The 24,224-nt window shown below is 36.8% G+C and overlaps 5 protein-coding genes across 7 annotated transcripts; 4 read left to right on the top strand and 1 right to left on the bottom strand.

Moving 5' to 3' along the window:
- Nucleotides 1-419: 419 nt before the first annotated feature.
- Nucleotides 420-1,924, bottom strand: LOC149741206 (voltage-gated potassium channel subunit beta-2-like). The gene has a single exon (XM_089882405.1). The coding sequence runs from the start codon at nucleotides 1,848-1,850 to the stop codon at nucleotides 873-875; it is 978 nt and encodes a 325-aa protein (XP_089738531.1). The 5' UTR covers nucleotides 1,851-1,924; the 3' UTR covers nucleotides 420-872.
- Nucleotides 1,925-2,224: 300 nt separating this feature from the next.
- On the top strand, nucleotides 2,225-24,080 carry LOC149741202 (histone deacetylase 1-like). Of its 2 annotated transcripts, none has more exons than XM_089882359.1 (16): nucleotides 2,225-2,385; nucleotides 2,731-2,843; nucleotides 3,188-3,305; nucleotides 3,857-3,931; nucleotides 4,326-4,464; nucleotides 4,911-5,052; nucleotides 5,446-5,550; nucleotides 6,073-6,169; nucleotides 6,679-6,819; nucleotides 6,971-7,017; nucleotides 7,337-7,457; nucleotides 8,090-8,161; nucleotides 22,061-22,219; nucleotides 22,641-22,753; nucleotides 23,179-23,293; nucleotides 23,718-24,080. In XM_089882359.1, exons 1-16 carry the CDS (start codon nucleotides 2,334-2,336, stop codon nucleotides 23,816-23,818), a joined length of 1,710 nt encoding a protein of 569 aa, XP_089738485.1. In that variant the 5' UTR covers nucleotides 2,225-2,333; the 3' UTR covers nucleotides 23,819-24,080. The 2 variants fall into 2 exon arrangements, with proteins under 2 accessions (XP_089738485.1, XP_089738477.1); XM_089882351.1 differs by having other exon boundaries at nucleotides 23,176-23,293.
- On the top strand, nucleotides 10,449-13,430 carry LOC149741205 (uncharacterized). Of its 2 annotated transcripts, none has more exons than XM_089882380.1 (4): nucleotides 10,449-11,442; nucleotides 11,495-11,618; nucleotides 12,020-12,170; nucleotides 12,526-13,430. In XM_089882380.1, exons 1-4 carry the CDS (start codon nucleotides 10,962-10,964, stop codon nucleotides 13,249-13,251), a joined length of 1,482 nt encoding a protein of 493 aa, XP_089738506.1. In that variant the 5' UTR covers nucleotides 10,449-10,961; the 3' UTR covers nucleotides 13,252-13,430. The 2 variants fall into 2 exon arrangements, with proteins under 2 accessions (XP_089738506.1, XP_089738498.1); XM_089882372.1 differs by having other exon boundaries at nucleotides 11,492-11,618.
- LOC149741204 (uncharacterized) lies at nucleotides 13,726-17,119 on the top strand. The gene is made up of 4 exons (XM_089882392.1): nucleotides 13,726-14,682; nucleotides 14,738-14,861; nucleotides 15,135-15,297; nucleotides 15,360-17,119. Exons 1-4 carry the CDS (start codon nucleotides 14,289-14,291, stop codon nucleotides 15,852-15,854), a joined length of 1,176 nt encoding a protein of 391 aa, XP_089738518.1. The 5' UTR covers nucleotides 13,726-14,288; the 3' UTR covers nucleotides 15,855-17,119.
- LOC149741203 (uncharacterized) lies at nucleotides 16,224-22,128 on the top strand. Its single transcript, XM_089882338.1, has 9 exons — nucleotides 16,224-17,119; nucleotides 17,188-17,344; nucleotides 18,028-18,176; nucleotides 18,441-18,665; nucleotides 18,976-19,191; nucleotides 19,606-19,817; nucleotides 19,874-19,967; nucleotides 20,272-20,370; nucleotides 20,565-22,128. Exons 1-9 carry the CDS (start codon nucleotides 16,957-16,959, stop codon nucleotides 21,029-21,031), a joined length of 1,782 nt encoding a protein of 593 aa, XP_089738464.1. The 5' UTR covers nucleotides 16,224-16,956; the 3' UTR covers nucleotides 21,032-22,128.
- Nucleotides 24,081-24,224: the final 144 nt, after the last annotated feature.

Here is a 24,224-nt window from a genome sequence, read left to right as displayed (position 1 = left end):
GTTCTTGAATCCCTCTCGGTTGCACGAAACATACGAAAAAACTTCTTTCCGGTACTTAGTCTCGATTAGTGTGTTATTCCACCGCGCCTGTATTAAAACTATTGGAAGTTCAGAGTAGGGAATTCCATCATATGATAAGTTGTTGCGTTTTTCGAACTCAACAGCATTAAGTGCATCTTCCTTTTTAGAGCATTTTGCAATCGGAATTGGCGCAAAGTTTTGGTTTCGTACTTTTTCATAAACCCGATCCTGGATTAAATACGGAAACTGTACCTCCTGTTTTTCTTGTTGATGAATTGATCTGTTGATTGACAGAACTCCGTGGTATGGTTTTGGGGCTCCAATTTTACAATTGGCTCGCAAAAGAGCAGCTGCACAACTACGTATCATTATATACTTTGTTTCATTGCAACCTTGACCTAAAAAATGAACAGCTATTGATTAAAATAACGCTGACTTGGTTAAAATATAAAAACCTATTTTAGGACACTGTTTAATTAAACTTTTTGTTATTTAATGATTTTCAAACTATATTTAAAGTTAATGCATGTTTTTTCAGATTCGAATATTAAAATGTAAAAAACAGATTTACAAAATGAGTATGATATGTGTAACACAGTGTATGAAAGTTGAGCATGTCATACAATTTTGCTCAACAAGAAATTATCAAAGCTTCCACATTAGGTAGTTAGGCCTAGTGTTGTTAAAAAAAGCTTTGGTTAAGGAGAGTTGTAAGTGTAAAGTGTTCATATAACTAAGAACTAGAGATATGAGTAGGCCTATTACAGAAACTACATAGATGCATCGAGCTAGCAACATAATATTGAATGAGAAAATGTAATGTTTATAATATAAAAGTTCTGAATATTTATTTACTTTGGAGAATTCCCTAGTATATTGTCAATTTCATTTAAAACTTCTAAGTTGGTTATTTGTGGAATAATTTTAATGGATTTTAAGTTTTCCATTAATTGTTCGGTCGAAGTAGCGCCAATGAGGACGCCATTGTTGGCTTCGAATCTTAAACACCAAGCGATCGCAAGCTGTGACAAGCTGCATCCAAATCTGTCAGCAATGATCTGCAACTCCATCAGTTTTGCTTGTTGCCTGCGCCCACTTTCCGATATAATCTTCTCCTTTAACCATGAGAAGCCCTTAAGTTGAGCTCTTGACATGCACGGTATGGCATCGGTGTATTTTCCACTAATGACACCACATGAAAGTGGGGACCATGATATAGAACCAATACCAAGCCGTTGGTGAAGATATGGTATCTGTGTTTCAACCATCTCTCTCTGGAAGAAGTGATACTCCGCTTGTTCTACTGTAGGCGGTATCAAGTTATATTGCCTTGCAACTGAAAATGCTTCACATATTTCCACAGAGCTCCACCTTGAAGTTCCCCAATACATCGCTTTACCATCATTAATGACTTGAGTAAACGCGCGTACAATTTCCTCCATAGACGTTGTGGGGTCAGATTTATTTGCAAACACAATATCAACATAGCTCATTTGCAGCCTTTGCAGTGAACCATTGATCCCTTCAATGATATGCTTACGTGATAAACCGCGCTCAGTTTCAGCTCGTCCACCCCAAAACAGCTTGGTGCTTATAATATACGACGATCGCCGCCATTTCTTTTTCTTTAAAATATTTCCAAGTAAAATCTCCGCTTTTCCTGCCGCGTAAACCTCTGCTGTGTCGAAAAAGTTTACTCCGTTTTCGTACGCGATCGTGAGTAATTCTTCCGCCAAATCGTCGCTGATTTGGTTTCCGAATGTAGCCCACGTTCCAAACCCGATGACGGAAACACGAAGGCCAGACGTACCTAGGTTTCTGTACAGCATTTTACGCAAAGATCTTACAGACAGTCAACTGCAAAAGACCTAAGATATACGGTAAGCACTGACTTATTTAAGACCATTTACACGTACAATATTTTGTATTAAATTTAAAATATTACGCACGTTTACTATCATGTTATGAATTAGTCACCACAGTAAGCTTTTGTTACAGTAAGGATGATGGATATGGTTGTCTGACCCCTAAATGTTCGAACCTTATAATACTATAACTGCATAGATAGAACTTAACTTATAATTTCTTTTCATTATTACGGTAAAATAAATTATATTTGGTTTAAAATAATGTGTGATAACAAATTTGACGCCAATTTAAACTTATTTGCTCCCCGTTGTTTGCCGATATTATTTCGCTGTAGCGCATGCGGCCTTCAGTGCTAAAGTTACAAACTGCGCACGAAGAAAAGAATCAAAAATTGAAAATTTAACAAATTTCGTGAAAGTTTAAATTGATTTTAATCAGCAATCATGGCGTTATCCAACCCTGGAGGCAGTCGAAAAGTCTGCTATTATTATGACTGTAAGTATGTTGGTTATTTAATTAAATATAATCGGGAAATTTAATTAACCGCTTTTGTTGTATTTGCGCAATACTAAATATTAAACTTACACCTAAATTATGTATTTTTGTATTGTAGACGTATATGTTTCTAAGAAAACCTGTAAGCGCCAACTTTACCAACACGGTTGACCCTAATGGGTTGTCTAAAATCTAAATTGTCACACATTTATAAAAAAAAAACTTTCAAAACCTCCCAAAAAAAAACTGCAAGATGCATGGGTATAACGAAATTTCAACTTTATAATCCATCCATAGTATAAAAACTGGTGTCTTCTGTTCAATTAGTTTATATTTATTTTTCAGCTGACATTGGAAATAACTACTATGGTCAAGGCCACCCAATGAAACCACACAGAATTCGCATGACACACAATCTCCTTCTTAATTATGGATTGTACAGAAAGATGGAGATCTATGTAAGAGCTGAATTCATATAAATAGTGATCAGTATAAAATGGATATACAACTGATATTTTTTTTATTGTCGAAGTTTCAACCAAAATGCAGTTTAATATGAAAATAAAAATTGAGCTAGTTATCCTAATTTAGGCGTAAAAAGTTAAGTAGTTAACCTTTATTTAGTAGCCTACTAAATAAATATTAGGTGCTACTAAAGAATATCCCCCACCTTATTTGCTAACCACTAACCCCTAGGTTAGGGGGTTGTGGTTATAGGGGTTAGTAAATAAGGTGGGGGATATTCTTTACTAGCACCTAATATTAAATATTTGCAATAAAAAAGCATTATTCATTCCATTAGCGTCCCCATAAATGCAATGCTGAAGAGATGTCACGATACCATAGCGATGATTACATTAAGTTCCTGAGAAGCATTCGTCCAGATAACATGTCAGAATACACAAAACAAATGCAGCGATGTAAGTTTGCTTTCTTATACTTATTTAATTTATAAAATTGTTACCTAACCAAACCTACTAGGGTTGTGCTGAAGTTGTAAAAGCTCGGGTTCGCCAAGCGCCAAACAAAAAACTCGGCACGAGCCCGAGCCCCTATGATGCCATTAAGGAGAAAGGAGTACGATAATGCGTTCTTATTCAGTCGAATATTGTCGCTAATTCACTAATAACCTACCTACAAACTGATAGCGTTACTGTTACAGCATGTTTGGTCAAAGGCTTGTTAATGAATGTAGTAAATAGTTTACTAATCTTTGTTAGTATTTTTGAAAGAAATTGTTATTTTTCTTATTGCTGGTTACATTCTCACTGTAAAATTGATGATCATTTCTATAGTTTGTTTACAACACAACAGCAAAAATAACATAAAGTACACCCAAATAGTCTAATAAATAAACGTCACCAAAGCTTAAACCCGTTTTAGCAAATCCCATATCATCAGGATAGTAAACTTTCAAATAATTTAACTAATTTCATGAAATATCACTCAATTTAATGTTTGTACTTCACAGTTAATGTGGGTGAGGATTGCCCAGTGTTTGATGGCTTGTATGAATTCTGTCAATTATCTGGTGGGGGATCCATAGGTAAGTGATATATTAGTAAAAATTCAACATTTCTTTCGATATATATATAAGGGTGGATGGTGGATATTTAAATGGCACCTGTTTTACACACTGATATTTTAAATCATAAGGCCTGATCTTAAACAATATATATGTTTATGTTTAGAAATAGGTTGTGTTATGGTGCAGACAGGCCTTATTAAAAATAAATTATAAAAAATAACATTCTTCGAAAAAAACTTGTAAAACGAATATGATTATGATGGTTATAAGTTATAACTTCAATGAATATGTATGTTATGATTATTGCTTTCATTTTAAGTAAATATCAGCATTGACAAGCATGTCTTTTTGTCTTTTGTGTGTAGAGTGCAAACATACAACAACTTATATTTTCATTTTTATTGTTTTTCAGCTGGTGCAGTTAAGATAAACAAACACCAAACAGACATTGCAATCAACTGGGCAGGTGGCCTTCATCATGCAAAGAAATCTGAAGCATCTGGATTCTGTTACGTTAATGATATTGTTCTGGCTATCCTGGAACTACTAAAGTAAGAGCTTATAAATTTATGAACAGTCTTGAAATTTGTTCTAAACTAAATGAATGAGGCTTCAAAGATTCTATAATAAATTTTGACCAAAGTCCCATCAAGAAGACCCATGCATGGCAGGCAAACTTTGTTGTCATAAACTCCCTATAAATTTGATGTGCTGTTGGCTATAAAAAGCCAAATTGGATTGCATTTGCCCCATGAATCAACGAGGTTCCCAATGTTTATCAACCTAATACAACATAAACTACACCTGCATTTTAGCAATGTTACCCCTAAATTTTGTTAAACATATTTTTAAGTAACTTATATATTGCATTTGCCACATTAATCAACGAGGTTCCCTATGTTTATCTATCTAATGCAATTTGAACTACACTACAACTGCATTTTTAGCAATTAAATTTTATTGAACACATTTTTTTAACGTCCCTTGTACACCCAAGGTACCACCAGCGTGTCTTGTACATTGACATTGACATCCACCATGGAGATGGGGTAGAAGAAGCCTTCTATACCACAGATCGTGTCATGACGGTTTCATTTCATAAATATGGAGAATATTTCCCAGGCACTGGAGATCTAAGGGTAGGTTATGAAATAAAAATACTGAAAATTTCTATTTTAAACAGTGAATGTGTCTTGTTCTATTTTATATGGATGATGTCTTATGGTGGGACTAGGATTTTAGGGAAACTGAAATTTAGGTCTTTGTTGATAAATTTTACCTGTATTGCTTTATGCCAATGCTGTTATACCTGTTACCATTTTTTTTTATATCAACACCATTCATATCAGTGAAATTAGTTCTTATATTCTAGATTTCATCCCTCCAACAGGATATAGGGGCAGAACATAATATTTACACCAAATTGCCAATGCTGTTATGCCTGTTCCGTTTTTTAAAGTTTTTACTCTGACGCTGTTTATATGAGCTCTCAGTCCTTATATTCTAAATTTCATACACGATACACCCCACAGGATATAGGGGCAGGGAAAGGCAAATATTATGCTCTTAACTTCCCACTAAGAGATGGAATGGATGATGAATGTTATGAACAAATCTTTCAACCAGTGATAACTAAGGTAATGAAAAATGTATATGTTGTTCAAGTTATGGTGAAGAACTGAAGATTTCTGATGTTAATAATATGAAATATTGTAAAAAAAGGGTTTTCTATTCTGTAAGGGCGAAGAACTTTAACCTGAGGTGCAGGCCAAATTTTGACAAATTAGCCGTATGAATGATAATACTTAAAAAGAGGCTAAAACACATGCAAAGATGCAATCCATGGGTAAAACATCCTATATATTTTACTGTATGTAGCTACAGAATACTTTTAGGCAAAACAAAAATTCCTAAACAAATTTTTGTAAGCCAATCTTTCTTTCACCATTTGTTACCTTGGTGCTCTGTTACTAATATAAAAAGTGAATTAAAATGGTTTTGTTAAATAAGCAATTCTAAAAAGGGATGTGAGAAGCGGTTGGTGATTTAAAAGGGTGCGGCACGGGAAAAGGTTAAGAACCACTGTCTTATAGATTGGTGTATTAATGTATTAAAAAACGCTATATTAATATACAACAGCACTAACCTTCTTTCCACAGGTGATGGAATATTACCAGCCAAGTGCTGTTGTACTTCAGTGTGGGGCAGATTCATTGACAGGGGATAGGCTTGGTTGTTTCAACCTTACAGTTAAAGGTGGGATAAATATTCAATAATTGTGCATATACGATAGTAACAATGTTACTGTTTTGTTAATGTAACATACTAACATACATAATGTCACTACGTCAGTTAGCCTTTTTGTCGGAAGAGACGAAGTGCAAGTATAAATATGTCGGGCGGCACCAACAGTATATAGTAACAGACAACAGTGTAACACTAACATACAGGCCGACAAAATATATTAATATAATGTCGTAAAATTTTGTGATATATCACAGTAGACACTACTGGTATATTTTGTTGTGGTGTTACTCAGTTTAATATCTAAAAGAAGGTTCTTATGTAAACTGTTGTGTGCAACACCGCGATAGATATATTATTTGAATTGTATGTTGTAACTTTAAAGTAATAATTGTGCTACAGTTTGTTGCATGATATCAATATATTTTGTTGTGCTATGTAATGTGACTCACACAAATAAACAAAATTTCCATGTAAACTATTGTGCCCCAAAATATAGTTATGTTGTTATTGACATCCAGGGCATGCTAAGTGTCTTGAGTACGTGAAGAAATTCAACGTCCCAATCTTAATGTTGGGTGGAGGTGGTTACACCATTCGTAATGTAGCTAGATGTTGGACATATGAGACTGCTGTGGCTCTGGGGCAGGAAATTCCAAACGGTGAGAAATATAAGATATATCATATATAATTATATTCCAGTTTCTAAATAGTTAGATTTTTTTGAACAAATTAATTAAGTATTTTCCATTTAAATTAAATTTACATTGTACAAAGTATATTATTATACTTAGTAACACCCACAATTTACAGAGCTTCCCTACAATGATTACTTTGAATACTTTGGACCAGACTTCAAGGTAAGTGTTTAAACTAACCTAATTTTAATTTTTTTATAATTATAATTTAAAAATACACCAATTACAAACTGCACCAATTTCTACAACACCCATAGTTTAACTGTAACAAATTCCGGGTAAACTGACCCTGATCTAAAACGATTCTTAAAAAACCGTAAAAATCATGGTGCTATTAAAATATAACAGTCTAACAGACAAAAATCAGGTCCAACTAATTGTATGATTATAGATATATTCTTCGCCTAAATGAACCCCATGGTTCTCTTCACCTTTTACTTATTATATTCAAGTTAATTCAACCATATTTTTATCACATCAGCTTCATATCAGTCCAAGCAACATGAGCAACCAAAACACGATGGAATATTTGCAGAAGATCCGACAACGATTGTTTGAAAACCTTCGAATGTTGCCTCATGCACCTGGCGTGCAAATGCAAGGTGAATAATCAGGTTTAGCTCAGCCTTATGCTGTGGCCATGTGTGTGGACGGTGGTGTAGATATATCCTTTATCAGAAAAAACAGCACTCAAGTAAGTCAGTGCATTAGTTGTAAAAGCTTAAAATGGTCAATACAGATTTGTTAATAAATAAATGAATGTAACTTATGTAACCTGGTATGGCAGGGTAACAACAGTCACTATAACACAGGTGTTATGTCTCATACCCTGCCAGCTTTATGTATGAATGTATAATAATTATCTGGTGCTACGAAAACAAAACAGACAAAAATTAATCGTATAGTAAGTTATAATTTCGCCTAAATGGCATCGGCAGTCTCTTATTTAAATAAAATCCAAATGGAAACTTCATTTTTGATTTGCCTGTTACATTCTTATAGCATGAAATCCTTACTGTATTTCTTTAACAAGAATCGTTCAACTCTATGAGCACCAGAATGCCAATCAGATTATATGAGCATATGTTTCATACCGAATTGTGATGTCTGTTACCTTTTCATAGCACCAAATCTTTACTGTATTTCTTTAAAAAAGAATCGTTTAACTCTGTGAGCACCAGATCAGGGTCAGATTCGCGGATTAGTTCATCCTAAAAATCTTTCCATCCTCCAGATATCCCACCAGATGCTGTTGTATCAGGAAGCGATGATGAAGCAATGGATGATCCGGATAAGAAGACATCCAGTGAGTGTTGCCATTTTATTATTAAAATAAGGAATTTGCAGTGTTGCCTGGTTAAAAAAATACAAAAAAAAGTATTTAGAAAAACTGAAAAACACTGGAAGGTGTTAAATTTAGTGTGTTGTAGGGGTCAAATACATAGTTTAGATTGTATTAGCTTAGAAAATTATAGTTTGTTATATATAAGTTTACTTTGAAAGCTATTTCGAAGTTAAATTGAACACGAATATTAGGTGGCAAGTTGTCAATTATTGAATTTTTTAAATTCCAGCATTTTTAAATAGCAGTCCCGTTAGTGGATCTAGGCTGGCTTACGTTTTTTAAAAGGATTGCAATGCTGTGTATTATAAGGTATTTAAAACAAACAAAATACGCATCGCTTGCTTTTGTTTTACAATTGCGACTTACTGTACGTTATTTTACTAACGTGTTTGACTGTGACTAAGTGTTTTGAGTTGCTATCAAGAACACTCGGTGCTTTTTACTTTGTTTGCGTTATCATATGTTTAAGTATTTGCTGTGGCTGGCGGGTGTATAAGAAGAGACAGCATCGTCAATAGTAAGTATTATATATAATATGTCTGATATTAAGCCAACTGCCATATACGTTTATGTGTTATTGTAGGTGAATGGTAGAGATTAGGTGTTTATAGGTAAATAAATGTAAAGAAATTTGAGACATGATACACCAGTGTAGTTGGTAACTGTAAAAAGAGAAGTAAAGATGTAACTGGCGCAGGTTGATAGTGGGTGACAGGATGGCCATTGTACACCTCACATGCACAGAAACAAGGCTTATAAAGTTACCGCATGGTGCGCTAAAGAACGACTGTTGTAACATGGCACAAAGCAAAATAAAAATAAATAAGTAATGAATATGAAATCTTTGACTATTTTTTGTGTTACTTGTATCATGCGTACTAACGTAGGTAGCCAGGGAAGGCATTTGTCTAATGTTTGTAATAATTTCATTATGCTATGAACCTATAAAGGCGGTTTGGAAACTCCGGTTAAGTAATTTCAATGTGTTGACATGCTTACTTATATTTAATCCTGTTTTCCATGAACCGTGATATTAAAATTCAAATTCGTTTTAACACAACTGTATACGCTTATGTTTAAAATACAACGTAAACTGATTGCTGAGCGTAAATTGAAAATAATTTTCGGTGTTTCTTCGAATATCATTAGGAAGTACACATCAATTCAAAATAATGGCCCAATAGTCGTGAAACAACAGCACAACTTATAACACGTTAGAATAAAATATATTAACAATTGATTTTCAATGGGTTGTAAATAATTCATTTGAAGAAGAGTTCGAGGAAACGCACAAAAGTTTCTTTCATAAATATTTCGACAACTTTTCATTCATGGTTACGAAACACAAGTTTAATTATTGATTTTGTTTTCTGACTCCGTTGTGGATTTGATTTCATTATATATTCACGGCAGTTTTGTAATATAGATCGGTTTACTAAGAATTTCAGTTAGGTCTTGATGATTTTGAATGTCCTCTTAACAAAAGCACGATCACACGCACGGTAGCAATAAATGCAACGTCCCGTTTGCATTGATTATACTTGCGAATCAAACACTGCAACAAAAGGCGCTTGTGTTAGCACTTAGCAGCATCAAAGCACGACTAAACCTAAATATGCTTTATATTGACCGAGTCGAATTTTACGCTTAGTGTGTGTCGTCTTATGGCGTTGTCAACATTGTACAGTCATTGTGTTACGTGTTTCACCTTGAAGCTGTTGGACAATTTCATCCCATAATTCTATTCCGAATTCTGATCAGAGTCAAATACCTGGAGAATGGAAATTGGTTGTGTGATTCTCACTTTAATGGGAATTGTTATACGAACACCAAACACATGATCTGCCTTGTAACATACAGTATACATACAGTCTAAATAGATCGTCTATCTCATTAAATCGCCCCTGTTAGATTCGGCGTATACACGGTACTGTTTTCCTCTATGATGTAATACTACCCCAACAAAGCGTCATTTGTCTTCAATTCTAAAATTTAAATCGAGTTTCGAATTCTTTGAATTATTCTTTTAATAAATCGACTGCGGTTAGTAGAGGATACTGATACACACATCTGCGGTTTCCACAGGCAGAGAGTAATGTGATCAAACGGCGTCGTTTTAATGCATCCTTTTACACTTCACTGCTGTATTTCGCCCACCACCATGCATTGATAACCTTTCTTATTCGTTGTAAATATTGTGGTGACAATATGCCTCAGTTGTTCTTCTATCTGTTGTAGTTTGTTCTATTCTTAGCTTTCCACTTGATGAGGTATATGTCATCAGCATGCAGCGTGAAGCTCATGTTACCGAATGTGTTTAATGTTTATGTCGGTCAAGCAGGAAGTGGAAGCTACCTGTTACAGCAGTGGTATGCGGGCATGCATTATAAATGACATACAGCATCCTATCGAACCTAACACTAAAACTAATTATTTGCGGTGGAGCTCAGTAGCTTGAGTGAGTTCTGCGAATTGGTGACAGTCCGTGAGTTATACTGTTTCAACGACAATCAAGTTTTAGTTTAAAGTAGAGCGAGCGGGTGCATGCGTACATCTTGCGCTTCAAGCAGTATTGATTTTTGGGGTGAAATTAGTCTCTGTTCGTTCTAAGGTTACTTTTATTGAATTACATCTTTACAGTGCGTTGTACCAAGGTAGATGAATTATAGTTACGACATCAACCAGGCTTGTTTTGTAAATATGCTGCTTTGATTTGGATTACTGTTTTACTGCTTATTGTATAGGATGTCTGGGATGCAACATGGGATGTATCTGCCGTGTTAGATCTACTCTCACTTGCTGTATACTAGCTTTGTTGTATGTTGGTTTAAACTCAACCAATGCAAACGTTACAACAGCCGTGTCAACTCAGGTACCTTGCGAGAACGCTAGTTTTTCCCAACCCCTGCTTCGACCCGATGATATTCTCTGTCACGAAAGTGATTTAAATAAAGTTTCGATGTGGACAAACCGTGCAATATGTAACGTCGGATCGTACCACGAGTATCAACCTTGGATTAGCGTATGTGTGTTTTCTGTCGATACTTGTATTGTAAACTTAAAGAAGCATTACGACTGCGTTGTAACCGGCAACTTCGGGCCAGTAAACTGCACGGAGAAGAACAGCGGACGGTCGTTTAACTCTGACTGCAGTTTCACTTTCTTATATTGCACTGGTACTACTCTGGAGCAATATACTGTGGACAACTGTGAGAATACAGTCTTTGATAACTTATACAAAGGTATGTAGAGACGTCTGCAATAGTTCCATCTCTGACCACATTTCTTCAGAAGGTGGGAAATGTGGCCGACTTGGTAACTCCCCGAATCAAAACATATACTCGCTGACAAGATTTCTTTACGATCACATTGTACCTGGTGGTGAACAATATGATGAATTGAGAGAGCTCGTTGTCCAGTGAGTTTTCTTTTATTCTCAACGAGTAACCAATTCAGTATAACATAAATAACGGCACCATGCACTGTAGGACCCTTGTCCGTATATTCAAATACCATTCAATTTCCACTTCGATTTTAAATGTAAGATGCTGGAAGTTTACGTTAATGGTGCATTCATATGCGTTGGGAAGTTTTAAACGGGCTTGCTTCTCAACATTACGATGTAATCAAGTTTAAAGAAAGTATATGGATAACACAAATGTATTTTGCTTCATCTTACAACTCATAAAAAGGTGTAGTTTGTACGTGTCAGGTCCTACGTACGCCGTGGCACGCTATGAAACCTGGTTACATATTTGGGAAATAATTCCTTTACCTCGGCGACACACTCAGGTTTAACCTTCCCATGTCGTGTTGCAGGTATCCTATATATTGCTATTCATGGAGGATAGCACTTGGTTGTGGTCTCACATTTGTTCTCATCTGCTTGTCTTGTCTCGTACTTCGAGCAAGGAAAGTTTTAAAGAAAGATCTGCTTGTTGCTTCGGATGACGAACGTATTCGAGATTTGGTGAATCTTATTTTCTCTCATTGAGCAATGTCATTCGTATTGTTTTTGGGATGCAAATTAATAGCATTGCTATACCGGTGTTTAATTACACCCCCGGTATACTATACACTATGGTGGCTTGTAGTGGGGTGATACGCCAAGGCGAAGCATGGGACCTGGATTTAGGTTATCCTATTACCCTGGCACTATTTTGACTGGTATGAAGCCCCCATGTGCCATACCATGTAATCGTGCTTGCCTTATGCATGGTGAATACGCGTCTATAAATTGCCCAAGGTCACTGTAGTAAATATTGTACACCCAACTTTATAGTTAGTTAGTTAGTTACCGTTAACATAACTGCCCCGTATTCTAGACTAAACTACTCCACGATGTTCCCGAGAGCATAGAATATTGTGACCACGATTACACCGAACAATTCATATGTATCACTGATATGGGAGACGTTCGGGTAAGAGATCGTCCAAGACATGCAATTCACTCGGACGAAACTGTGGAGCTTGCGTCACCTTGCGAACAGTTAGCATCTGATGTTTTTCAAGAGCCTCGCAAGTCGTCTATATTCCATGACCCGCTAGACAGCGCGACTTTTCTCTTCACCCCATCTGATGCTGGTAGCAGCTTCAGTGATGCTGTCACCTCACCCAAATCTTCAGTGTCCAGCCACCCGCCACAAACACTGTTAAACAACGGCGCCATTAACGCACCCGACAACTTCTACGTGGGGCGCAACCGTGGAGGTGTCGCTTTTGAAAACCGACTTTACACGAAAGAAAGGAACGGCGGCCTGCCTTGCTGTAACGAGCCCCATACAAACGGTGTGGTTTATTTAAACGAACCAAACAGCGCTCCCCATTTACAAAACTTATCTTACCTCCCGGAACCGAAATGCGGAAGTCCGAACTCAGCTTTTACTGAAACACCAATGGCGTTATATGATACCATGACGTCATCATTTGATGACGTCAGCCCAACATTAAACTACAGCGTCGTTCGTTTCTTTCCAGAAAACGACAGCGACTGTGATGCAGAAAATGTCGATATACCCACCGATAAAGATGGTTATATTCCCAAAGCCTAACCGGCCAACATTTGCTAATGTATGCCTGTTATGCATAAGCACACATACCCCAAGTATATATACATTACTTTCCATTTTTTCTTGTTTTTACACGCGTATGACTCTTTTTTGTAACATGTCACAATGCCAGTCATGAAGGTATTTGTTCCTTACAACCTTTCGATTTTCCGTCTTCGCAGTAACCAACACACAATCAATTCTATAACACAAATAGAGATTCCAGGCTGGGTCCGTTGGTTCAGATGGATCTGCCTCAATCAAATACACCACGCTGACACTGTCTCGCAGGTTACATGTACTTTTAATACAATGACTGTTGCATAGTACGCAGTTTTGATGTGTTTGATGGTTGTTGGATTCGACATATTGTACTATAACTACAGTTACATTGTAACGGGCATACCAACTTAATTCAGCCCCTAAACCGAATACGGGTATGTGGTTCACTTATACGTAAGTAATCACGTATATTTTGATTCTAAAAGTTCGAAAGTCTACTGAATTACCAACTAAAAATAGTGAAAAATGAAAGCTCTTTACCTATATTGTTATTGTATAGTGATGCGTATACCGATTCCAAGAACGTCGCAGTAATTTGTCCGTACTCGAAACTCACTGTTTAATGGGGAATATGATTCGTACAACTCAACACTGCTCGAGTTGCTACATTTCATCTTAATATGAAACGAGCACGCCAAGAATATCTCTTTTCTCTGTATCTTTACACAAGTCACGTTTCCGTGACCGTACTTATTTTGCACTACTCAAGTGTTTCCGCATCTCTTCCCATTCAACAATTCACCATCCAAATACTATATCTTTATTTTTGATCTGGTAACACTGAATTGCATCTGACGTCCCGAGTAATAATACCCAGCCGTTTATAAGTGTAATTTTAGGTTAAAGAGTTGTCTGAATGACTTGAGCAGTTTTGAGCGGATTGTACTTTGCCAGTTAATTTAGGAATACTGAATTTGTTTTGTAGTTTTGTGTTGATATACTTTGTTGTTGTTTTCTTGCAGTCTTATATTTAAGTCATGCTTGTAGCTTTGTTGGTGTTTTGCTCATTATTCACAAACTGTTATTCTTTGGGGCAAGCCAAGACAATACCCTTGCCCGCTAACTTATGCTCTCGTGCGCCTCTGGTGGAGCCAAAAGATATTCTTTGTGACGTCAATAGCACGTCATTGGTTCGCTGTTGGGGTGATCGGGCAAGTTTCAACGCATCCAAAGATGAATGGTCAACTGTGTGTGTATTCCGCACCCCGCCCGCTGTTAGCGATATATCAAAGTATCAATGCTTGGTCAAGAACGACCTTGGTCCAGTAAAATGCAAAGCAAAGAACGGATCGACATTCCTGGCGTCTTGTCTCTTCACCGTATTCAAATGCAAGCATAACTGCATCGGAAAGGTTTTATCTTTGTATGACGGTATAGTTCTTCCTTTGCTTTTTTATCACATTGTAAACCCTGTATTAATATACAGAAGGTGGCCACTGTGGTGCAACCGACCGGTGGTGTCCTGAAGATAACCTTTACTCTTTCACTGCTCCCCTGGCCTCTCCAGGAACCAAACATATATTCTCAGACCTACAACAGCTACATTTAACGTAGGTACAATTAAGACAATGTTGAACCAATGGTTTATAATTATTAGATAGCTGTTCTTGGTTTTGTATCTTTCTATATTGCAGTTAAATACCACATAGTTGAATAAGGTGTCCAAGGTTTCAAATCGCCGTTCATGTATTATTTGTTGAAAATTGGGCGTTTTTCTTTCGTTTTAAATCTTTTCTTGACCTTAACTATCTCATAAAACAGTATATCCATAATCAATCCATTTCAAAACTTTAAATATCTGCCTTTTCCTAATATACGCACAGGCCGCCTTCCTACTGCATACCATGGCCTACATGGAAGATAGCAACAGTAGCAGTAAGCTGTGTAGTAACACTTATCTTCATTATCTGGAGTTGTATGAGATTGCAACGAATCCGTAAATGTGATAAGAAAGCGTTGGCGGAAGGACCGCACACCAAAGACTTGGTGAATAGATACTTGTGTGTTTGTTACGAGTTATTCTTCTTACTACCCGTTCGACTTAACAGGAAAACTTGCTTAAAACACTTCCAACCAAGAAGCATTACCAAACCAAAGATCCCCCCGAGACGTATACTTCAATCGTGATAAAACATGACATCACGAAAACAAATAGCGTCGTCACGACTCATGACGTCAGCAGTCTATGTGTGAAATCTAATGACGTTACATCTCCGGATGATGACGCATGTTTTGATGACGCCATCAATCCTCACGGGACTCCAAGTCGTCAAAATTCTGGTTCAAGCGACGAAATAACTTCATCGTCACCGCCGACGTCATTGTTACGTCACAGTAACGTCGTGGTTTGCGAGAATTCGTATGTCAATCGGCGTTCAATAAGTAACCTTCAAGATTCAAGCCCATGCCGCGACGCTAAGAACAGTCATTTGAAACTTGATCAAGACGACAGCCGCCATTTTGTTATTGCTGACGTAGCATCAAAACCAACATTACCGAAAGGAACATTGCTCAATGTTCATGATAGTCTTGTGGTGGCGTGAATTTCTATATGTGGGACGTTAGCGGTTTCAACTTTTAAAACAGAATGACATCATATGTGTTATATTTTTCTTGTGTTAACAAACAAGCAGAATTTAAAACGGCGTGGCGCCTATGTGTGACTATCATGCTAAAACGGTAACAAGACACCGAAAGTTTGGCTTTAGGTTGTCACGTTTATTGTTTTTAGTGACGATGACATTTTTTTTATTGTCACTCCATCAGTAAAGCATCAAGCGTTCAAACAATAAATCTTTTATATATTTTACCTTTCTGTGTCAAAGATAATTAAACGGATCTCATGTAGTGTTAGGAGCTAGTGCTATAAACGTTAAGAAAGCACACACACACACACACACACACACACACACATACACATGTACCAGCACGCTCAAATCAATCCCTAACCCGTTGAATGAGTAATTGGCTTCATTTTTCATTATCTATTTTATATACCTTCGCGTTTCTTTAAAAAGGTCGCCGCGTTATTTTGGGTTTAAAACTTGATTCCTTAAGAATTGGAACGGAATTAATTTGCTTGACTCTTGCCACAGTCTTATCACGCTTGTCTATCCGGTGCTTTAATTCACTATAAATAGTTCGCGCGTGCCGAGCTCGCTTTACATTCCGTTGAATTGTTCGCCAACAGAAGATAATACGTCAGCATTACTAGCTTAAAACAGCTAAAATCGTGACTATAATCTGCTAGAAACTGTATGTCATATTCGTCACGTATTTGTATGAACACATTGGTTAAAACTTAGGCTGTTTCACCATAGTATAATATGGTTTTACTTAAGTTGTTTACCGCTATAGTGTATCAGATTTGGATGCAAATGAGTATATGCTCCTTGGTGTATTTACGAGCCTATATTCCCTGGCTTAGCCTACGGTTGTATGTTGCCGGAGATTTAGTATTCAAAGTATACGAGGCCTGGGTAGCTAGGAGCTAGAAGTTAACGAAGTATAGGAGCCACGATCTGTCGGATTTCTTAGTCAGATAATTGAGGCTGGATTCGTGAAAGGACGGTTTCAGATTTTCACTGCAAGGCGTTTGTAAGGTTAAGTCTTACGCGAGGTATACGGATTCATATAACTTTTCCTATGACTGCTTACTTAGGTAGTAGATACGTTAGAACGATGCAAATAAAGGTGATATTTCTTTGGCTATTCTTGAGTAAAGTTGCCCACGGAGTTACTTATCACCGATGTAGTGACGATCAAGAAACATGCACAGAATGTGTGTTTAATAACTCGACCGAACTCGGTAAGTTACTTAATAATAAAACATACAATATATTTACCAAAGCCAACATCTAACATTCAATTTTATAGAAAACATCACTGGATCTGACATGTTATCGAAAGTTAAAATAAACGGTTTAAAATGGACGGCGAATACAAATAATATGGAATACACATGGACTTTTAATGGTGATGTCAACATAAATATTTCAATTTCAATATACCAGATCACAGACGAAAATAACAGGTGGGTACGCAATGTAGAATCTGTCGTATAAGGAAACGATTCATGTACCCGTGTATCGCTACAAGACGATTAAGCGGCTTCGGGCGAAATTTTCCTCGTTTTGCGCAGACACCTGTCACTCAAGAGACCACCTTCCCATACTTAGTTACGTGTTAGGCTTCTTGCATTGCATTACGTTGCTTCGGCGAATCGTGAACTGATTGCGAACGGTGTATGTAAACTGGGCCGTGGTAGTGGTTGTACTAGGGAAATGATGCACGTCAATACGCGTAACTAAAGCATGCGTTCACCCATTATAGCAAGACATCTAAAATGAGATATAAGAAGTAAAGCACAGATATCTCTTTCACCATCTGTTATGTGTGGTTAGGTACGTGTGTACGATTTTGCCACGTGTTAACAATAATTCCTGAAAAGTCGTGTGTAAAATTGTCGGTACGAGTTTTGATACGCAGCAAACAAATGTAAATAGTGAAGTGTGACGTGGTCGTGCAATCTCTGGCGTCATGTGTTGCATCTAATAACCAAATTGAACACTGTGTTTTGAAGTTAGTTTGGGGGTTATTGTTCAACTCTACTCCCTATGCCCCCTTGGGTAATGCACCATATAGGACCTCACCCAATTAGAATCAGTGTTTGTTTTCCATATATAGTGTTTTTTTTACTAAAGCTTACATTTATAGAGCTGTCCCCCTGCATGGTTGCTGCAATGTTCCGATACATGAACAACATTGTCGAGTAAACAAGATACGACATGGTATTGTGTATGGTGTCAATTACAATGGTAAACGGGGTATCGACGTTAGAAGGATTAAACTTATTGTTAAACCTGGTAAGTAGGTATTGAAGGTTCTTAGTTTGTTGTAATGTTTGTTTAATGACATGCACGACGTGCAAATACCGTATTTATTGGTATTGGGGTAAAATGGGCCAAATCTGAACTAAATCTCAGATTCCCCTCCGAAGGTCCTCACCCATATAAAATAGAATCCCATTGTAATTACATACTAGAACATTCCTGTTATTGTAGTGCTGATTGCTGTAAAGTTAATATATTGTACGTTAAAATTGATTTATCTTTATTTTTGAAACGCAGGTAAAAACATAACCGAACAAAATGGACGCTACTTACATGTTTGTCCACCTCTTGTACACAACATACATAACTTGCCTCAGCGAGTCTGTCCATGCGTTACCTTTGATACCAAGACAGGCTCCTTATTACCGATCCATCAAAACAACAATACGTTGTTAAATATACGTGCTAATGGTGGAAGAATAAACAATACAGATGGTACTTGTATGTTTTCTATAGGCAAAGGTAAGAACGTATAAAATATTGTAGGTTGGGGAAAATGGGACACCGTTTTATTTTATTTTCTCGTCCCATTTAGTAGTAAGCAAAGAACTTTCACAGAATTATAAAACCGTTTCCTTACGACTCCCATAGACTGTTATTAATTGTTTAGCATCATGGGTGTTAGGGTAATGACAATAAACCTATACTCTTGGCCGGCATCTCCGTTTCTTTTGTTGTTATATTTTTATTTCACTTCACACGAAAATACTTTAACCATGTTTTACAGTTTCTTTTGTAAAATATTTATTTAAATTAAATCTTGCTTTCACAGATTACGTCCACCAACATGGTAAACCAATTGGGAAAAGTGACCATGATGAAAGTCGTTCAGTCACATTACCTGGTTATTATTGGCTGAATAAGCAGTTATTTGACGCTCAAAACCAACCAGTAAACTGCACGGAAAATAATAGTAACTTCGATTATACTTGCATAGCTGTATACAAAGGCAATCAATCTGCTAATGTGGCTTGCGTTCCTAATTTTGGTAAGTTCAATGTTATGAGATTTCTTAACCGCGAAGTAGGTTTTTTAAGATATGGTTATGAAACTTATTGTACACGAACGTTTATCAAAACAATAATGCAAACTATATATCCCGTAACTTAGACTGAAGTTCTAAAGTTTAAACCAACATTGTAGAGGTAACGGTTTGAGGTTGGTGACTTGAACTTAATATCAGTAAGGTCTAGCGCTCTATGTGCTATTCGTTTGCATCTAGGGTTCCTATTCAGAATCATGGTTTTAGAGTTCTTGGATTTCAAAAAAAGTAAGGCCGTTGCAAACATACCTAGAAGCTCCAATTCTGTCGCTTATAAAGCCTAAGAACACGATATTTGATTTTGCTTATTTAAACCTAAGTTAGAAACCACCGTTATAACACTTCGTTCATTTTTCGCAGCTTGTCTCATCCAAATGGAGATAGTTACCATTACTGTTAAAGGCCAAGTTTTCCACGTAGGCGGCGACCCCGCTTTAAAACGGATTGGTATTTCCATCACAATGGGGCTTGCCTCTTGTGTTTTATTCATATTGATGATGTATACTGCTTACCACTATCGACACAAAGTAAAAAAGTTTTTTAAACCCGATGTAATCGTACCTCTCAGTCTGGTAAGTAAACCTGTTTAATTTTCGAATTACTCAATCTTACTCAGCGTATTTTGCAGACCACTATCCTTGGTTCACCTTGCAACGAAAATCAAACATGTCAAATCCAAGATTGTGAAATTGTAGACCTATTTATACCAGGGGAAACTCATGGTAAGTATATTTGGAAAATACAAACTGGTACGCAACCACCCCTGTTCTTGACCAATCAAATAGCTATGTTACGCTTGGGTGACAACTGACAACATATTTCTACAAGACGTTTTTTTGTTTTCTACAAGACGTTTAAATTAATCCCTATAGCCAAGGCGTAACAGAGAACTTTGATTTGTTATAAACCGAGATGGCGTCGTACAAGTCTGTATTTTCTATATTGACTGACGTATAACTAATGCCGCTATTTCTGTTTTGCTACTTCTGTATGTGACTCCGTTTAACCAGGGTTTATTTATTTCAGGTTTAAACTACGTTGCCCCTGCCAAACCTGATGTTAGAAATAAGACAAGTTTACGTGCTTCTGGTGTAGTTGCACATGATACACACTTAGTAGCAAACGGTAGGTTATTGTTTAAGTTTTGTGTTATTTGTTAATTTCACCGACTTGGAAAAAAGTCGTGCCAGTTTTTGTCTAATTTTCCGTCTGTAGGTACACTAGCATATTTTAAGAAAACATTAAAAAAACAAAAATGTTGTTCGTTTTTATAACGGACTGAAAAGTATAACAATTAATGTGTTTCTTTTCATATACAGATTTCACTATAGACGGATATAAATCCAAACACGGTTTGTTTTTTGGAAACTTTGACAATTGCAACCGATCCAATGAGGAAATGTCTTCTTGTAGTTCGTTAACTAATTGCTCAAAAGACTCGGGAGTGGAGTCTGAGCTTCAAACTAACACCCTGCCGAGCGACGACTGCTCAGTTCCGGCGGAGGCTTCCGTTAATGACCCGATGTCGATTGCTTCCCCGGACAGCGGGTTTACCGCAATTCCAGGAGTGCGCGACTCGTTTCTATTTAATAAAGAACAATTTCAATGTTCTACAACGGATATCACAGTTTCGGAAATCATTAAAAACTTCCGACTTTGCACTTCAATGCGAGCAGAAGAAGGAGCAATTTCATGCAACCATGAAAGATTAGGAAACTGTTTAATTCCTAGCCATGAGGACACGGCAGTTCATTCTTATTTAAGCAAAGCTGCATTCAATCGCTGATGTGCATTCGAATAAACCGCCGTGTATTTGTCACTGTTTTTCTACCAGCCTTAATTACCGTTAAACGGTTTCCTATTTCTTTCTTGTTCCTCTGTTTTTAAATAAAGAAATAGAAAAAGAAACGAGAGATATCTGTTCGCTATCTCTGGTTGCTTCTCCTTTTCTATTGCGGAACTACCGCTTTGTTTTGCCTTAACGCGACCTTGTCTTCTTAAATCAAACCGTCTTTAGCTAGCTAACTAATGTAATGCGACCTCGCCTTGAAATCCGTATGTTGTTCCATGTACTAATGCAAGACAGAACGGCTGTTAGCTCAATCAAGCTGCCAGGCACTACACAAAGTGCTCTTAAGCGGCTTCTCCTTATTTTTAAGACGCTAATTTTTAAATTAGCTCGTTTTGAGCAAAATTTCAAACAGAGATTTTTCCTTATTTGGCCCACTGTTTGTATATACCACGAAACAGACAACAATGCACCAGATATTTGCTAGTTCGGTGTTTATTTTACAATACATTTTATTTACTCACATAATTTATAAACATGTCGTTAAACTTTGGTTCAACGGCCACTCACACATTATCATCATAAAGCGTGTTCCAACAACTCGTTTTGTTGTTGATTCCCTTATTTTTGTTAAAATAATTTGATGTTCGCTATCGTTTCCAAAGGATAAATAAAGAACGTGTTATAACAAGTAACAACATAATTCTTTAACGCGGTAAACATATAATATGGTCATAGTTTACACATTACCCAACATTTAGCAAACGAGATCTAACGATTAACGTATAGTTAAACCCCCTTATTTAAACAAACGTTATTTTTCTGTTACTTCTGCTATACCGGGCATAATGTAAATAATATTTCAACGACTCAGCGGGTATGGTTAATCCCAATGAAGTCTTGACCAATGGCGGGCGAAACGGCGGAAATACATTACATTTTTTTTTATACCAATGAGCTGTTAAAGATTGTGATTTAAACGTTAACTTTATGAACAAAATTGACAATCCCGCTGTTTATCCATAGTCCGAGCATCCGATAAACGGATCCAACGTCCAGATGAATACTCCGACTCCGAGGATGAAGGAGAGGGCGGAAGAAAGAATGAGGAAACTCACAAGAAGAAGAGGAAAGTTATTGAGGTGGAAGGTGTTGCTCAGCCGCAGGAGACTAAACCAGCTCCAGGTAGTCTTCTTATAAGTTCCAATATAATAGAAAATTGGGGTAAGATGTTCCATATTATTGTAGATTGGGGTAAGATGGTCCAGGTATTTCGCGTTACTCCACGTAGTCTCTTATTTTCCTTTGTTTCGGTTATCATTGGATGCATATACATAGCAAATATAGCAGTATTTAAAATGTCAAGTCTTTCTGATTACTTTTAGTCCAACAATAGAATTGGGTAAGATGGTTCACGTTTTCATTCCCCTTTATTGTCCCGTTTGGTAGTAAACAAAACATAGTTACAGAACTATATACTCGTATCCTCACGACTTTAAAAGTGCTTTGTTAATTGTTTAAAATACAGACATGTCGCTACCTTTATCCTAATCTTCAAGACCCAGCCATCAAGCACTTTAATGACGTAATATTTATATCCACACAGTAGCGGAGCCTGCCACGGAAAATGGAGTCGATAAGCCGGAACCAACTAAAGAAGCTTTAGATACAAGCGCGCCTGCTAGCACTACAGAGCCTGTTGAAACAACTCCTGTGACTGTGAGTATTAACATTGGTGCTTATTTGGTTCATTCTTATAATGTGCATTGTGGTAATACTAATAAACCTTACGGGTTGGTGTAAATTGTTAGTCATATTGTACAAACAAAGAAAAAAACAAACAAAATATTCACGCACTAAGTGACATACGTGGTAACTTATAAAAGAGCATGAGGTACGTGAAACTGAATACCCGTGTTATAAATAACGACTACCGTTATCCGTGTTACAATGGCGTTCGGCTTTATCTGCATTGAATGTAGGCTTTATCTGCATTGAATGTAGGTTATATCAAACCACTTCTCCATTACATTCGCAGCATATTTATTAGTTTCGACCCCGAGCCGAATCTTATTACATACGTTACATCAAAACCTACTATCAGTATTTACCACCAAACTAAGACTCCATTACATACGTAGCAGGTACCTGATGACGTAAGCACCAAGGATGCAGTTGTACCTGAAGCAAGTGAAGTCCAAAACGAAAACGTCGCCCAACCCGAGACCACAAGTGAAGCCCCTGTTGTTCAAAATGAAGGTAAATGTAAAATTGTAACGCGTACTATCCCTAATGTCATTGTTTACTTTTAGTTTTCTCTGCACTGATTTTATTGGTTTTATCTTTGTTACTATTTTGAAGAGATTCCCCAAAATGGTTGATAACTTTTTAACGTAACACTAGCGTGTCATAGTATAGTAGGAATGGGGAAGATGGGACATATCTTCATTCTATTTTCTCGTTTTATGTGGTAGTAAACAAAATAAATTAAAATAATTGTAAAACTGTATCCCCACCACTCTCATAAACCGTTGTTAATTGTTTAAAACACGATCAGGATTATTGGATATTATGTGCAAAAGGCGTTCCGTCTTTCCCCACCCTACTATATTATACATTCGTGCTGTACCATACATGAAATACATGAAAAATTATGTAACCTATCTATACACACCTTTTTTAGAAAAAGAAGCAGCAGCGCCACCTAGCGAGGAAGTAGCACAAGCTCCAGACTCCACCACTCCTGATGAAGAGAAACAGGAAGATGAAAAAATGGAAATTTGATGACGTGTTCGTAACGTTGACGTCACATAAAAATCTTGCTAACCTGCCAATTAGTTATTGGGCCAGATGGGCCACACTTGTATATTCCACACAAAATAAACTCTTGTATAAAATCGTATCTTCTGCGCACTCTAGACAATTTTCAAAATTGCTTTTTTTAAACTACAACGACTGATTTTATAAATTAGATTTGTACGCCGTACATTGTACTGACCATTACTTTATTTCGTTTCCAACTATCAATAAACCAAGGAGTCGTGCATATGTTTGTATTGGTTGGCTGGTTGCTTTAAAGCTCGGTTTTACCGATAAATGATGCGTAGAAGCCCTAGATAGAATACGAATGCAAACTATATACCAGTTAACGAATGAATATCACATACTTATCGTCGCGTGGTAGCAATAT

The sequence above is a fragment of the Ciona robusta genome, chromosome 1, assembly GCF_009617815.1.
Source record: "Ciona robusta chromosome 1, ASM961781v2".
NCBI lineage: Eukaryota > Metazoa > Chordata > Ascidiacea > Phlebobranchia > Cionidae > Ciona > Ciona robusta.
Note: the sequence above shows the minus strand (reverse complement) of the source record. Positions and strands in the feature narration are given on the sequence as shown.

What these genes read in the sequence shown, in the direction of transcription:
- LOC149741205 (XM_089882372.1), top strand. Translation starts at nt 10,962, where the DNA reads ATGGGATGTATCTGCCGTGTTAGATCTACTCTCACTTGCTGTATACTA. An exon ending in TTGAGAGAGCTCGTTGTCCA is followed by an intron (nt 11,619 to 12,019) that starts GTGAGTTTTCTT and finishes GTCGTGTTGCAG; the next exon opens with GTATCCTATATATTGCTATT. An exon ending in ACGAACGTATTCGAGATTTG is followed by an intron (nt 12,171 to 12,525) that starts GTGAATCTTATT and finishes CCCGTATTCTAG; the next exon opens with ACTAAACTACTCCACGATGT.
- LOC149741206 (XM_089882405.1), bottom strand. Translation starts at nt 1,850, where the DNA reads ATGCTGTACAGAAACCTAGGTACGTCTGGCCTTCGTGTTTCCGTCATC.
- LOC149741202 (XM_089882351.1), top strand. Translation starts at nt 2,334, where the DNA reads ATGGCGTTATCCAACCCTGGAGGCAGTCGAAAAGTCTGCTATTATTAT. An exon ending in ACTTTGGACCAGACTTCAAG is followed by an intron (nt 7,018 to 7,336) that starts GTAAGTGTTTAA and finishes TTATCACATCAG; the next exon opens with CTTCATATCAGTCCAAGCAA. An exon ending in TTGAAACAACTCCTGTGACT is followed by an intron (nt 22,754 to 23,175) that starts GTGAGTATTAAC and finishes TTACATACGTAG; the next exon opens with CAGGTACCTGATGACGTAAG.
- LOC149741203 (XM_089882338.1), top strand. Translation starts at nt 16,957, where the DNA reads ATGACTGCTTACTTAGGTAGTAGATACGTTAGAACGATGCAAATAAAG. An exon ending in TATGTTTTCTATAGGCAAAG is followed by an intron (nt 18,666 to 18,975) that starts GTAAGAACGTAT and finishes TTGCTTTCACAG; the next exon opens with ATTACGTCCACCAACATGGT. An exon ending in GGCTTGCGTTCCTAATTTTG is followed by an intron (nt 19,192 to 19,605) that starts GTAAGTTCAATG and finishes CATTTTTCGCAG; the next exon opens with CTTGTCTCATCCAAATGGAG.
- LOC149741204 (XM_089882392.1), top strand. Translation starts at nt 14,289, where the DNA reads ATGCTTGTAGCTTTGTTGGTGTTTTGCTCATTATTCACAAACTGTTAT. An exon ending in GGTTTTATCTTTGTATGACG is followed by an intron (nt 14,683 to 14,737) that starts GTATAGTTCTTC and finishes ATTAATATACAG; the next exon opens with AAGGTGGCCACTGTGGTGCA. An exon ending in GACCGCACACCAAAGACTTG is followed by an intron (nt 15,298 to 15,359) that starts GTGAATAGATAC and finishes TCGACTTAACAG; the next exon opens with GAAAACTTGCTTAAAACACT.